Raw genomic sequence first — 16,658 nt, 5'->3', positions numbered from 1 at the left:
CAGGTAAGGTATGATAAGGTATATACCAGGTCATCTTAATCGCGCAAACCAGTGAACCGTGGGCTACCATTTTTCTGACTCCTAAGTTTGTTGTAACAGCAACAGCTGTCATTAATAATTTTCAGTCCTCTAGGTCTAGCTAGTGCTAATTATAGAAAGTAATCTTTCTTAGACAATAGTCCCTGTCATTATTAATTTTCAGTCCTCTAGTCCTCTAGTTCTTATCCAATCACAACCATTTGGGTGCTGCATCTACCATCTGACAACCATCATAAAAAAGTGAGTCCAAACTTTTTTGATGTTGCAAGTATTTAATTTTTCAAATATACCTAGCATGGTCAAATTTATCCACAAATATACCATTTCTCTTTTCATTGAATCTTCTCGACATTTGTTTGTACAAATTATTAACATTTGTGATTTATACATAATTTGTATAGTTAAACCTTCATCCAAGATTCGTTGAAAAGATATTCAGGAGTGGATACTTTTGTTCGTGTAGAATATGCGTTGAATAGAGTCATGGTAAGGTAAGACCTGTTTGGCTCAGACTAGTTTTTAAGATGTTTTTCACTAACTTTCAAATCTTTCGCTGATCAATTAATGGGTCCATCATAATGCCAAAGCTTGAGGGAAACAATTTGATTTAAAAGTTTTACAAATGTTTTAGCTACAATTGCGGTGAAAGTTACAACTTATTTGGGTCACTCGTTTTTAAAAAATCTTGAAGTTTTCAAAAAATGACGATATCGGAAAAGAATTTTATGGAATCTTTCGTTCAGACAATGAAAATTGAAATCTCATTCTTCTCAAAGAGATAGATATCATTTAATGTTTTTTTTAATCTGAGAGAATCCAGACATACGTTTCCTATCAAAACATTCTTTCAAATCGGAGATTAAAAATTGAGTCAGAAAAAAGAGCCGACCCTCTAATTGTCTTTATTATAAAGTTCTGACTAACTGGCTAAAAATGCTATTAAGTAATTGATGCTATGCATTTTTTGAACTTCTGTGAACGTTGGGATTTGTATCGAGGAAGATATTTTGTCAGAGGGAATAGGCAATTGAGCTTAACGCCCTCAGGGCTAGAGTAGAATCTTTTCTTACCTTTCTCAGGTAAGAAAAAGTGAAGCCACTTATCACCCATCCAGAACGCGCCTAGAAGGCACCACAATCATGACGACGGATTGTTCGGTTCTTTTGTTTTTGAGGACTGCATTTTTTAAATCTAGTGATAGATTTTACTTTCAATCCGGAGTTTGCGTAAAAATCACGCGCAAGGGTTCTGGATGGGAAATAAGTGGCTTCATTTTCCATCCAGGAGCCTCGAGTCTAGCCCTTCGCGCCTGGAAGTTGATGGAATAATTTTTGCAACGTTCGTTTTGAAACCATTACCACGGTGATTAAACCCATTGAGTTTTCGATTGTTACTTTTGTCATAGAGCATACTTCTTTTGAACTCCATTGGAAATCAATTACCATAGAAAAAGCGCAGCTTCCTAGACTGTCGTCGTTTTGCATAATATCCCAATTCTCATACTAAGATTCTCTTGAATTTTCCGGAATCTTTCCGCTATTTTTCCAAGATAACCGGCATGAGACTGGAAAGGATACTTTCTTAAAGGGACGGAAAGTCTTGTGCTTTAATTACAAAACTACCTAACTTTCCGAAGTTTCTTTTTCAACTACCCGAAGTCCTGGTCTTTTTCCACTAGAAAAATGACAAAGGAATCTTAGTGCAGAAATGGAAATCTTATGCAAAACGATGGTAGCTTTCTAATATCAGTTAGCGAATTAAGCAAAAGCCTCCATTACATGTCGAACCCATCCTATATATCAGATTATAAAAATACAGAAACTGTCTTGGTATGCTTTGCTCTTGACGTAATCAGTGAAAATTGACGGCAGTATTTTGACAACAGATTTTTTGAAATTGCGGTTAAGGAGGGATTTTACTTTAAAAAAAGGTGTTTGGTTTGTTATGATGCCATCGATTGCGTAATACTTTGTGGTATTTTGCAGAACGTTGTTTAAGAATCTGTGGAATTTCAAGTGTTTGTTGGGTTTGTGCAGCGGAAAGTGCTTAGGCACTCTTTGTGCAGTGATCTCTAGCTTAGATTAGGGCCTATTCATACTATGAGAAAGAGTATGTGTCGCATTGAACTATTGAAAAGGCCAAAGAAATACTTTCAATTTTTCGAAAAATGGAAAGTGAATAAGTAACCCTTTTGTTCCAAATTTGCTTGGACTCACTCACTAAAGGAAGTATGCCCCAAAAAATCTTCCCTAGTGAGAAAATGACCCTGAAACTTAATAAATATTACACTCGCTTCTTACAGACCTGGTGGAAATCCCTCCAACTGAAAAGATTTGCAAAAATATCTTCCCAGTAAAAAATTATAATCTTTGTCCACGCTGAAAATAATCAAATAAACAAATTCTCGGTAAAAAATATTGTGCTTTTTTTCATTGACATTATAAATTTTCTCTGAACGATGGAATTCAAACTCCCCTGCCATTAAAAGCATGCGCAAATCAATTCCCATTGATTTTCAGTCCGTTATTTTTACCCCCGCACTGGTTGAAAAAATCCTACAAGGGTCTGTGAGAAGTCCAATGTCTTGCCTATATAACGTTAAATGAATGTTGCCTGCTGTGGTGGAATAGCGGAAGAACTCTGGGGATACAATAAATTTTCATTGCGTTCAGAGAGTCTAGTCAAAATTTAAAACTTTTGCCGGAACCCGTTTAGCCGGAGTCAACGTGTGACTCATGAAATTTTTAAACTAAATGAAGATTATGGACGATTTAGTTAAAACAACGATTTAATGTGTTTAATTTTTGGAGAGCTAAGCTTTAAATTTCGATCCACAAATTGAGCGCTTAATACACATCCATTATCTACTTAGACAGTTCCCTCATTGTTAAACACTTTGCTTTTCCATAAGAAAGAATTTGTTTTAACTTGAAGCAAGATTCAGTCAAAGGGGGATATCAAATGTTTCGCCATTTCTAAATATTTTTGATGGCGAACTGATTTCATTAGGGTCACATCAGAATTTGTTCAAATGAAATTTTGATGGTGCATACTTATTGAAAATTTCAGTTTTTAAATTTTGTTTTAAACAATGAACATTTTGAAAAATTTCCTAAAAAAGAATTTCAAATAAAAAATATTTTGGAGATAATCAAGTAATGTGTTTTCATATTTGCTAATGTTTGCAGAACTGGTTCATTCACACACACGCACACGGGAAAAGTTTTATGATGTCAACGACCATAATACTACTGTATGATCATTTTGTGAGCTGTAAGTTATTTAAGCAAAAAAAGGTTTCTTGTTGAAAACAAATTTTTCGTTTCAAATATTGAGCATTTCTTACTTGGTTGCGACTTGCTTGATAGCTGTTTGAAGGATTCAGTTAGCTTGGAAGGTTCGCTTATTTTTGAGCCCCTTCCCAGCAGTTTGTGCGATAGCTTGATCAGGAATTTGATTCTAAAAAAGATTTTAGGCGTAATGCACGAATTTTGGGTGTTTTCATGTGTGTGATTTTGTCGATTTTCATTTGATCGTGATCAAAGAAAGAGAGAGATAGAAACTCGATGCGATAGCTTGACTAGAAGGTAGCCTCTGCCGGAGGGGAGGACTCCTTTAGTTTCGAGTCCTCGGGTAAGTTATGGCATGTCTCAAAAACCTGAAAATTACCATAATTTTTGAAGGCCATTAGCTGGCAGAAAATGGGGAAACCAATGATTTGCTACGAAGGGTATCATGATGAAGTTTCGCTTTAGGGGTGTTACCTAATTGTTTACGCCCTTATTTTCGCGAAAAACCGCAAAAACTAAAAAATGATGACGTCAGCAAAACTTGTTTTTCAAATAACTCCAGTTTGGCTAAAGATAGAAGCATGAAATTTGGACTGAAGTTGCATATCATTAAAAGGATCATTTTGCAAAAAAGTTTTTTTGAAATTTTGCTGACATCAGCACTTTATTGCAAAATTTCGTATTTTGTTGATTTCTGCTGACGAAAGCAAAATTTCGAAAAAAAAAATTTTGCAAAATGATTCTTTTAATGATATTCAACGTTGGTCCAAATTTCATGTTTCTACCATTATCCAAACTGGAGATATTCAAGAAACAAGTTTTGCTAACGTCAGCACTGAGTCGTTACGCAAATTGCCTGACGGGTCCGTGCAGTGGTTAAAAGTATGTTTTCAAGATAGCAGAAATACACTGTAAGGGTGAAAATTTTAGAAAATCAAGAAAATTTCTAATTTTTGCTCGAAAACTTCGATTTTTTAGCACTGAGAAAGTTGAAAATTTAAGAAAAAATTTACTGTACCGATTACTGTACTGATGGTGCGATTCTAAAAAGCCGCGCATATCTTCAGTCTAAAGCAATTACAATTTTGACTCGTGTTTCTTATGTAGTGAAAAGTGAACAAAACAAGAACAATAAACAAGGATAAAGGAAAGATAATGGATTTGTTTGAAGACTTGGATGAAAACCGATGGGAAAATAAAGGCCACCCACCTCTCGATCCTTCCAGCATTGGTAAGATTTTCCATTCAAAATCATGATTATTAAAAAGTGAAATGGACTATTTAAGAACCCATAACCCCTGTCAGAGCTCTTTTATCTACTTCCCAAAGCGAAATAGACTATTTAAGAGCCAATGACCCCTTGTTAGACATTGGTAAGCTACTTAATCTCTTATAATTGTTATTTGGTCATTGAAAAGCTTAAAGGGTTCACTCGAAAGTGAAATAGAAAATATAAGAGCAAATGACCCCTTGTTAAACATTAGTAAGCTTTTTAATCTCTTTTAAAGCGTCATTTGGTTATTGAAAAAGTTGAGGGGTTCGATTTTTGTGGACACACTGTGTATGCAGCATAAGCTTAAAAATATTCTGAAATAGAACCTCTCTCTCCTCTCTCACTGACCCTTTATAAACACTATGTATCTCTTTTCAGAGGGTTACACATCATATATCGTATTTCAACGGCAAATTGTAGAAGACGCAAAAACTATGATATTATATTTGAAGACAGAACAAGGAAGACCGTTGCAAGTCAAACTTTCCAATTTCAAACCGGACAGAAATCCAATGAAAAGTGTCCGAAATTGTTGTTTAAAAATACGTAAAAATGAAATTGTTGGTATCATGATGGACAGAGATTGGGTGGAAGCAAAATGAAGGACTGAATAGTAGTTGAATGAATACGACTTACTGGACGAGTGATTACGACTGAATTGATATTCAACTTTCTTTGTATATATGTTTTTTCTATATTTAATTCCGTGAAAGAAAATGAAGAATTTCTATATTTGAGCGATGGCACGACTCACCATTAGACACCCCTGTCTCACAGCCCCGGTGGAACTTTTTTTTCTCAGTGGGAGCAAAAACTTCCTATTGAAATTCCTTTTCTCAAAGGTTAAAAAATTCAGTGCAATTTTTAAACATAGAATTTCGAATGCAGTTGAAATTCTAAGGTATTTTCCCACCGGAGATGAAATCTTTGTCGATATTTCCAGTGGAGCTGGGCTCCCAGTGGGTCTGTGACAGAGGGATATAATTAGAAACAACAATCGGACCCGGTGGAACAACCGTTAAAGTGGGGAGGCTGAAGGCTCAAAATGACATAAAAATTGCTATCAATTTGAGAAAAAATCTTATTTGGTCGAAAGTGGGGTGGCTGAAGTTTTCCCAGTCTCCCCGCTTCTGCCGGGACTGACAGTGTCATATGGTTTATTTTTTAAGAGGAATGCAGCCTTTTAAACTGAAATCTTTGGGCTTTTTTACTTTCCAGAACATGTCCAACAAGAAAGTTCAACACTTCCATTATCTTATTCCCAGTCCCTTATTGTTAATAATGCCCCAGAGCTGAAGTGGCACATAACGTTTTTTCAACGTTCATCTAACGTTATATTGGTTATGCATGGGCCCCGTCATACCCCCCACTTTTTTGTAGACCATGCTATATTGAAACTTATGTACATTAGAACAACTTTTAACAGGCCAAATCAAGCCATAAAAACTAACTAGATAACGTTTTAAGGTGTTTTGAGGGTGTAAAAAGTGAAAAATTTTCTTCGTTGCCCAACCATAGTGCGCAACATTTTTTTCCGAAATGATGCCCCCCCCTCTTGCTCAAGATGGCTCCCGTGCGAGATGTCCATGTTATGTGGACGTTGTGAACGTGAAAAAATTGCTTCGCACCATGGTGGGGATTTTTGATTTCCCTTTTTGCCAGTATAGGTGATGATGAACCCCCAGCTGGCGACGGGAGATCTCTGACAAGAGAAACATAAATCCGAGGGGAATCAAAGGGAACTTGCAGGAAAACCTAATAGACCCGCAGGCGGCGACGGGAGATCTCTGACAAGAGAAACGTAAATTCGAGAGGAATCAAGGGAACTTGCAAGAAAACTTAAACCCACAGGCGGCGACGGGAGATCTCTGACAAGAGAAACGTAAATTCGAGAGGAATCGAGGGAACTTGCAGGAAAACTTCAACCCACAGGCGGCGACGGGAAATCTCTGACAAGAGAAACGTAAATTCGAGAGGAATCGAGGGAACTTGCAGGAAAACTTAAACCCACAGGCGGTGACGGGAGATCTATGACAAAAGAAACGTAAATCCGAGAGGAATCGAGGGAACCCGCAGGAAAACTGCGAGAAATACGCGAAAAACTCAAAAATTAGAAATGTAATATCCGCGGTATTTAAAGCTGAAGTTTTGCTTTTTCACGTTTTCAGATCTGTCCCTCTAATTCACTTTTGTTAAGTCGCTCTAGCAATCCTATTATAACAGAATTCGATGTTTTTATTGTCCCTTTCTTCAAATTTTTTTTTATTTCATTTACACGTCTTTTATAAAGAACCTAAACTTGGCTTCGAGCTTGGAGTTCCTCATTCTTCCAGATATTTTCAGTCTCAAAGCTCCTTATCGAGTTCCTTGTTTACTAGGCATGTCTCAAAAACTGAAAATTACCATAATTTTTAGATCGCATTAGTCGACAGAAAATGAACAAACAAATGACTGAATATGAAGGGGACTATGATATAGTTTCTAACCTGATGCGTAACCTAATTGTTTTTTCGTTCATTTTCGCGAAAAACCGCAAAAACTAAAAATTGAATTTCTCAAGAATGATTCATTCAATTTCCTTCAAACTTTAACCAAAGATGTATCCAACCAAAGTCTATCTTTTGGGAAAAATTATTTTTTGAAATTTTGATGACGTCAGCAGAAAGGAGCAAGAAACAAAAAGTCCTATTTTTTGCTGACGTAATCAAAATTTCGAAATAGTTTTTTTAGTTAAAGTTTGAAGGAAATTGAATGAACCATTCTTGAGAAATTCAATTTTTAGTTTTTATGACGTCATCGATTATGACGTCATGATAAGTTTTTTGCGAAAATGAGCGAAAAAACAATTAGGTTACACATCAGGTTGGAAACTACATCATAAAGTCTGTCTCAAAATAATTTGCAGCTGGAGAAGAAAATGGCTGTAACTTTTGATAAAATTCGAATCAAGTTGCGATTTTGTTCTCGTTAAAAAGATATTCGTGAGTGGAATATTATCAAGTAAAAAATTTGAGAAAAAAAAAGGAAAATGAAAATGAAAAATGAAGAACAAAAAAATCAACTTTTTGTAGAAATGTGGTATAATTACCATTTTCACAGGAGTGACTTTTTAATCTTAGATCATTATCACTGTGAAAAAATTTTTCAAAAATATTCATTCAATCAAAAGATATCAAACAAGCTTTATTGCTGGTTGATCGACAAAAGGCTGTTTTTTTGTCGTTTTTAAACGTTTTTTACTACTTGATAGAGTCAACCAGCAATAAACTTTGTTTGATATCTTTTGATTGAATGAATATTTTTGATAAATTTTTTGACAGTGATGATGATCTAAGATTGAAGAATCACTTTTGTGAAAATGGTAATTATCCACATTTCTACAAGAAATTGATTTTTTTCTTCTTCATTTTTCATTTTCCTTTTCCTTTTTTTTTCCAAATTTTTACTTGATAATATTCCACTCACGAATATCTTTTTAACGAGCACAAAATCGCAACTTGATTCGAATTCTATCAAAAGTTACAGCCATTTTTGTCTCCAGCTGCAAATTATTTTGAGACAGACTTTAGTACCCTTCATGTTAAGTCATTTGTTTGGTCATTTTCTGTCGACTTATGCGATCTAAAAATTATGGTAATTTTCAGCTTTTGAGACATGCCATAACTTACCCGAAAGGGTCCTATTTTAAAAGCCAATTTTTTGGCGGTACATGCCGCCGTTTACAAATCGAGGGCCCCCCCATGGGTTCTCATCAAAAATACATACTGGTCCTATGACAATTGCGTGGATTTGGGAATACAGCTTTATAAATATTTTATTTCTTATATGTTAGTTGATTGAAAACTGAATCAAACTTTATTATCAATGGTAAATATGAAAAATTCTGATTCTGATTCAAAATATCGTTTCTAAGTGACTGTATTAAAAAAGTAAACGTTTTTTTCAATATTAAAAAAAAAAAAAAAATGACCTTATGAATATCTTGAAATTTCAAAAATATTTAGTCAGTAATTCCGCTTCAATGATGGAGGCATTAAAATATTTCTTGTACTATGCACTTATTCTTATCTTCTACAACGAGAGTGTTGAGTGCAGTCAACAACACATGTTTTCACCGAATATTCGTTACCAAGCCTCTCACGGCAACGCGTCATTTAACTACAGTTATATCAACCTCAAATATCTGAAAGCATACAAATTGAATATTACACCTTCGGCTTCGTACAATGTTAATAACAAATCACAATGCGCCAAAGAATGCCTAAAAACTAAAGGTGATTGCAAGAGTACAAATCTCCGAGAAATGAACATTGGATTTGAATGTGAAATCCTTGGGGAAGACATTTACACATCTGACTATCAACTGGTAGAAGACAGCTCCATAACACATTTTATTATAGCCGTAAGTTCTTTAACCTCTAACCACCCCTGCCTCCTTAAAACACGATTAATTGTCCCCCCAATGGGAAATACATCCCGAAATTTAATCTCCTTTTCTGAAAAGCCTTACTAGAAAATAGAAAAATATATTTTAATGATATGATTATGGCTTCGGGAATGATATCAACATGACATTTCCAGATAATGCAATCTTTTATTAAATAAGTAACTAAGTCTGCGACCGCACTCGGAGGCAACCCAAAGGCTCCTCTTTCGATAGCTTTCTACCCGAAGGTAGGGGAGGGCGCCACTCTTTCTCTCTGGATTTCTCCACATACCCTTGATCCTTTTTTCTTAATTGCTGAGCATCAAGTAGAGAGACATCAAGTACCATTTTGGTAATATTTGGTATGACCCGGCTGGGGGTTGAACCCACACCCTTGCGCACCGTAGCCAGATGCTCTATCACTGCACTACGTTGGCTAATCTGTAGTCCTTTAAAATATCTGCGACCAGGGCTAAAACTCATTAAATAACATCAAGATAAAACGTTGATGATAACCACTCTGGGATCGAAGTTGAGAAGCTTTTATTTATGAGAATGGAGAATTCATATTTGGGAATTGGGCTTTGCCCAAATTTTTAGAAAAGCCGTAATTCTAGATAACTATTCAAATCCAATAAAAATTGGGAATTCCAGAGAGTTTTAGGGGTTCACGTATTTTGAACAGTTGTAATTCTTCAATAGTGTATGCGGCTCGCTCAGAAAGCCATTTTTTGTGGTTTCATTTAAATCTCAAATCTTTGTCATCTTGAAAGAGTTTTAGTCAGTTTTTTCTCTTCACCCTTTTACTCGTGTAACTTATGGTATGTTAAAAAAAGACACAAGTTTGAAGCAGAACTGGAACCTAAAAAAATGATTTTTTGAGATTAAAAATGAGGAAATGAGATTTTTGAAAATTGTTTCATATATCCTCTGCCAAATCACATAAGGAACATTTCCTGAAAATTTCATGACCATAGCACTTGTCAATCTTGAGATATATCCGATAAGGCACGTGCAAACCCCCTGGAGCGCGTTTTGAGAAAAACGGCTTTAAAGTCAAAAGTATTTTGGCCAGTGTGGAATCTCCTGTAACTTATGACATGTCCAAAAAGGCTATAATTTTGGCGCAGAAAACTGGGAGACTTTGGCATGGTCATTTTTACGTCAAAAGAAGCGTATTAGGATGTAGATTTCAGAACTGCCTGTTATTAAGATTAATTTTTGGTATTTTTTGAGAAATTAGGGAAAAAGTGCTTTATGACGTCATAATTGATGACGTCATAAAACTTGAAATTTAAATATTTTAAAAGGTACTCGTTATGATTTCTTTTTGGACATGCCATAAGTTACAAGAGTATCAAATTTGACCCTAGTCTGGGCTTTCAGGGGCGGCTTGAAATCAGGGGGTTTCTTGTACCACCCATTTTTTATCTCATTTGTATTTTTGAATGAATTTTGGCCCACAAGATCCTTCTCATGTAAGGTAGCTTTTGAGAAAGAAATCTTTTCGATTGAAGCGAGTAAAAATTCTAAAGTTTTCTTTGTTCTTTCCAAAGCTTATTTTAATCTAAATATTATATAATAAGAAATATCATTATGATCAAGGTGTGAAAATTTTTGGCTGTCATTGTGTAAGTTTGTAAAGTGAACTTTAGTCTTTACTTTGCAGGCCCGGTGGAACAACCGTTAAAGTGGGGAGGCTAAAGGCTCAAAATGAGATAAAATTTGCAAGGAATTTGAGAAAAAGTGGGAAGACCGAAATCTCCCCAGTCTCCACACTTCCACTGGGTCTGTTTTGATATCTTTGAAACATGTTGTTTCCTTCTGTTTCTTTAGAATAAGTGCTTACAGAATCCATGCAGACGAGGATCCAAATGTATTCCCATTTATCAGAACAATAGTTATTATTGTGCATGTGAGTAACACGATTTTTTATAAGAACAACCAAGATTTTTGCAGAATTCGGATTACTTTTACTTTTTGAGTTTTAAGCCCAAAATGTTCTTAAAATGCTCTTAATTTCACGTAGATTGGAGAGCTTTTGCATGCTCGAATAAATTCTTAAATTTTTCACCCAACCTCGTCTCCATGCTTAATCTCTTTTCGTGATTGATGTAGATTAATGTTGGACTCTTTACATTTTAATTTTTTTCGGAAAAGAATAAATGATGTTTGAAAAGCATTACAAAACAAGTAACAAATCTCGAAGAGGTCCGTTTTCACCATATCTGTTGCTTAATAGACCTTTTCATAAATTACGTCACAAACATCACTTGCCTCGTTTTGAAATCATTTCCATGGTGATCAACTCCTAGTGGATTCAAATTAGCTGGCAGTGTTTTTTCAAACCTCAATAACTTTTGATATAATTTTAATTAAGGATCGATTTCGTACTCGTTGAAAAGACAAACAGAAGTGGAATATTGTTAAAATATTATAATATATATTAAGATAAGATAGAGTGATGGGTACGAAAAGACTTAGTTAAAAGTTAATCAAAACCTTTTTTAAGTCAACCAGGGCAAAGTTTTAACCTGTATTTTTTGACTAAATGAATATTTTTTGAATTATTTTTACGCATCTAAGATTGAAGAATTTGTGATATAAAAATGAAGATCATAGCATTATTCTACTGGAAGTTGATTTCCTTTTCTTCATTTTTCATCTTCGTCTTTCCTTTTTTTGAATTTTTTCTTTTGTGATAATATTTCACTTCGGATTATCTTTTCAACGAGCACATAAACGTTAACTAATTCAAATTATGTCAAAAGTTATTGAAGTTTGAAAAAACACTGCGAGCTAATTTGAAAAAGACTTTACATTCTACTTATATAAAAATCATTTGATGTCTCCATGGACATAATCACCATGGTAATTGATTGAATACGAGGCAAGTATCCATGACGTAATTTATGAAAATGTCTATTATTTCTCTTTGTTTAGATTCGAGCTGTAGAATAATGAAGAAAATTGAGCCTCATTTACCGACTGGTTATTATAATGTGTTAATTGCTGGAAAATTGAGAAAAGTCTTTTGTGATATGGACGAAGACGGGGGTATGACATTTTTTATTCAAATCAGGCCCGGCGGAAATAGAGAAGCTGGGGGTTAAGTCTCCCCACTATTTAGCAAAATAGACTTTTTGTCTCTAATTCCCGGGGAATTTATCTCATTTAGAGCCTTTTGCTCCTCCACTTTTACGATTGTTCCACCGGGCCTGAACCACAACAATCCTACTTCAATCATGTCCCTAAAAACGACCCTTTGTCAAATCTCAGATCCAATGGAAGCCATCTCACCTTTTCATGTTTTGGTCAACAAGTAGCCGGTCAATTTGGCTCATTTGGTATTCAGCGTAACTACTTTTAAGCTAAACGACCCTTTGTCACATCACAGATCCAAAGGAAGTTTATTTTGAGATACCGGCATAAAAGGGGCGATTTCATCTGATTTCATATGATTTGTGCATCTGTTATGCTATACTTCTATTCAATAAAGAGGGGAAATGCACAAATCTGCGCATATTTCCCTTCAAGAAAGGCAAAATGATATTTTTCTCAACATTCACCAAATTCAAGAACACTTTTTCAAGACTATTCTTTATAAACCCTATATCTCAATTCATAAAAGCGTTCCCAGTCATAAAAAGTTGATTACTGCAGTAGTGACGTAGAAAAATATCTTGTACTAAAAACACCCCTTCTCACAGACTCGGTAGGATTTTTTCAGCCGGTGGTGATAGAAATAACAAAACCAAAACTTGATGGGGATCGATATTCCCATATTTTTCATGCTGATGGGAAAAATAGCATAAAATTTAGCAGTCAGGATTAGTTTATTTGATTATTTTCAGTGGGGAGAAAAATTGGAGGATAATTTTCCACCGGGGACGATATTTTGGACAATTTTTCTAGTGGGAAGCAAAGGTTCCAATCTGGATCTGTGAGAAGGAAGTGTCTAAAAGTACGAATCATATGAAAAAGCAGAATTGACCATCATAACAAAGTAAATTTATTTAATCGTCTCAGGTGGTTGGATGTTGGTCGGAAATTACTCAGTCCCATCAACACAAGTTGGACCGGAAATCAATTACGGTGATCTAGATTCATTCGAAGAGCTTTCCACTGGAAACTTTCTTCTTGATTCGAACATCTATCTTCCCGTCATCGATTCCTCATCACCAATCAATGAATTCAGATTCAAATGTTACAAACCGTCAACAAATAGAGCTGTGGATATCACTACAGATCCTAGCACTCATTGGGGAGCTTACATCAATCGTTATATCTTAGGGCGGGAACTGAGAACGTCTTGTCAACCACCATGCGGAATTCGAGCTTTAACCAACGATCAAAGTGAAATGTCAACCAAAGCGAACCGTATCGGTCACCGTAATATTGTGCAGCTCTTCTACGGAGCAGCTTTTTTCGAAGATGGGAGGAGGCACGTCTTTCTCCAAGACAGTTTGAACTACCATGATTGCGATGACACAACTGTTCCATCTTTGACACAAAATAGCCCTTGGCATGAGGGATATTGGAAATTTTTCGTGAGATGTTAGCAACGTTCACAACCATAAACTTTCTTTCGCAATAACGTCTATTGGATCATCTTTTTACACCATAAGTAGTTATTAAGCGCTCTTCATAGGTTAAAAATATTACTCTACTCAAAGTATGCGAACAGTTATGTTGCTAAATGAAGAGCAGTGTCTTCAGATATACACTTTTTATAGGAAAAAAACAGTAAGTCATATGATTCTGGCTGGGCTGCTCTTAATTTTATATGAGTTTTTCAGGCTTAAATGTCAATATTAATGAAACTAGAAATCTGTACTTCTCAGTAATTTCTGAAATCTGAGGTTCAGATTCTTCTCAATTTGTTCTTAGGTTTTGGACAAATTTCAGCCTCGTTTTCTTATGGAATTGTTCTTATAAAAAATGTGTAAGACAAGGCACGGATGTCACTCCAAGTAGACTGTAAATCACTCCCTTGACACATTTGTTAGCATTTGAAAGGATTTTGTCTCAGATGAGAGGTCACTCTTAACCAAAATTACTGTAGGGCTAAGATCATTCCTTTTGAACGCAAATTCAACCCTATGTGTTCGTTTTGCTGTGGTGGCACCTTAATGAAAGTTATGGCTAGTATATCTATACATGGGATAGATGAACCTTTTTCAGGGGCTAATACGAGAAGAATTTCTAGTTGGTTTAAAGATGTTGAAAATTATTATTCATTTTTTCCAGGGGGTTATAAGAGTTAACGTAAAACTTGCAGGGGGGGATTTTTATTTTGTTCACCATTTCAAATTTAGTTTGTATTGCTCACTTTTTGATCACGTGATTAAATGATGGCTACGTCATATCTTCCTTCATTTCGAGTAAGGTCTAAAAGCCTGGAGCTGTCTGTTGTGTAGATTAATTCATTGTAACGGTAATACTAAAACGCACAACGAGCCCACAGCAACCCACAACGACCCACAACAAACCACAAAAGCCTGGAGCTGTCTGTTGTGTAGACTAAATGATTGAATGATAGACACATTCCAGAGGAGTGTGCGGTAACGGTAATACTAAAACACACAACGAGCCCACAGCAACCCACAACGACCCATAATGACCCACAACAAGCCACAAGGACCTACAACAAGCTGCAACGGCCCAAAAGGACCCAGAAAATGGCACAACGACCCACTTCGAGCCACAACCAGCCGCTATGTAGCTCGTAGTGGGTCGTTGTGTGTTTTAGTATTACCCATCGGTAACGTGATCAAAAGCTAAAATTTCTTTTCTAAGAAAAAAAAATTGGCAAAAAGTTAACAATTGGCTTCCAAATCAGGTTATTAATACGGACTATGATCAGTCTGATTTTTAATCTTCGGAATGGGACCTTTCTCTGATTGATGGATTATGTTAAGAACTAGAGAAAAAGCGAACGGTCGAAAATTTCAAATGTCAGCAAGCAGGGCGCCGATAAGAGAAGATCTTTCCTGGTTTGGATGTTTTTTAAACTAAATCATTTGGTGAAGGGGGTTAAACGGCAGAGACTAACATTTTTAATGGTGTAGAGTCCACTTAAAGATATCATTTTTCATTTCTATTTTTTAGAATTCAAAATTCACATGATAATTTCCTTACTGTTTGCATAATTTTGCTCATAGTTTATTATGTGTAAATCTTGAATAATTGTTTATTGTTTTCTGCATTAAATTATATGTATAGTCCTAGTCTACGTCAGATCTTTTTTTTCTTTATCGAAACAAATACACATGTACACTACAAACATCATATATTACAATACATTACTTAAACATAAATATAGTCTCTTTACCCGCTAGGAACTAACATTATATCACTATAGGTACTAGACTATGTGAAACAAAGAGCAAAAATAATAATAAAGGAGGAAAAGGATCTTGGAAAAAGAAGCAACAAATTGTTAGGTAAAAGCTAGCCTGGGAATCCATGCTATGATTTCTTCTTTGATAAATTGATGGCGAAATGTATAGCATGGTACGGGTTGAGAGTTTGAATTTCTCAGATCCTAATAACAGTTGAAAACATAGCCAATCAAATTTTGTTATTCTTTTACTGGTCACACTTTCTTAGAGAAACCGCAACTTTCGAAATTTGGTTTTTATTTTAGTAAGTGAGGACAGCGCTAAATTCGAATTTCCCACTGTAAAAAATGTGAGTCCAATATTGGACTCACAGCTCGAACCCGTCTTGTGTACATCAAATTATAAAAAAACACACGACGGGTCTCCTGTCTAGGTAAAAGCATAAAATAAAGCACTGCTAAACCTTCCAGTTTCGTTAAGAAATTCAACAACAGAACAAAGAATAGACTTATTTAGAATTGAGGTCAAACTTTCATCCCCATATAATAAAAGCCGACAGAAAAAAGGAGGGATAAGTGGATGAAAAACAATGCCTTGTTAAGTTAATGTTTGAATCTGTATATATAAAACAAAATTTAAAATCAAAACAAAACAAAATTTTTATAATTTATGCAATTTCAGTACAATTTATTCAATTTAATTTAATTTATTCATGACATAATTTATTTTCATTAGCTAATTATTTATACTAATTTATTCATGACATCACTATTTATTTGACCTCACTTCTTAGGCTACCATTATGCTGAGTCACCATGTTGGAATTGGCATGCCAACATGGTAGACTTATGCATAAAAGGTGTGTCTCAAGTTAGTCTTGCTAATGCCACTAGCCAGTAAGCATCATACAACCTAGTCAATTTTCATAAATTCGATATGGCTAACATTTCAGTCTCAGCCTCTGTTTACATTTTTTATTTTTGGATCTGATTTCATGGTTCATTTTGTTTTGTTTACACACATTTTGAGCTTTTCATTTACCTGCTGGCATCATTTCACAGCATTCACATTTGGCCAGCTGGTAAGTTTCTGATGCATCTTTTTTGACTTGAACTTTTGTGAGATATAGACTTAGGCTTATTTTCTTTTATTTGTCAAACTTTATACTTACGCCATTTTTCATTTTTACATTATTTAGCTTGACGGTTTCAATATCAACATATCGTACAAAACTCGCCTGATTTAATGTCCCGCCAGTACCGGTAACCCAATGTGCAATACGAACA

The 16,658-nt window shown here is 35.2% G+C and overlaps 1 protein-coding gene and 1 long non-coding RNA gene across 2 annotated transcripts; both read left to right on the top strand.

Annotated features, from left to right (window-relative positions):
* Positions 1–200: 200 nt before the first annotated feature.
* LOC136816411 (uncharacterized) lies at positions 201–5,343 on the top strand. Its single transcript, XR_010847924.1, has 3 exons — positions 201–279; positions 4,437–4,560; positions 4,981–5,343. It is a non-coding gene; the product is annotated as an uncharacterized lncRNA (long non-coding RNA).
* Positions 5,344–8,621: 3,278 nt separating this feature from the next.
* LOC136816409 (uncharacterized) lies at positions 8,622–13,837 on the top strand. The gene is made up of 4 exons (XM_067072732.1): positions 8,622–9,004; positions 10,865–10,943; positions 11,972–12,085; positions 13,058–13,837. The coding sequence occupies exons 1-4, from the start codon at positions 8,624–8,626 to the stop codon at positions 13,588–13,590; spliced, it is 1,107 nt and encodes a 368-aa protein (XP_066928833.1). The 5' UTR covers positions 8,622–8,623; the 3' UTR covers positions 13,591–13,837.
* The last annotated feature ends 2,821 nt before the right edge of the window (positions 13,838–16,658 follow it).

The sequence above is a fragment of the Clytia hemisphaerica genome, unplaced genomic scaffold (assembly GCF_902728285.1).
Source record: "Clytia hemisphaerica strain Z4C2 unplaced genomic scaffold, Clytia hemisphaerica genome assembly, whole genome shotgun sequence".
Classification (NCBI taxonomy): domain Eukaryota; kingdom Metazoa; phylum Cnidaria; class Hydrozoa; order Leptothecata; family Clytiidae; genus Clytia; species Clytia hemisphaerica.
Note: the sequence above shows the minus strand (reverse complement) of the source record. Positions and strands in the feature narration are given on the sequence as shown.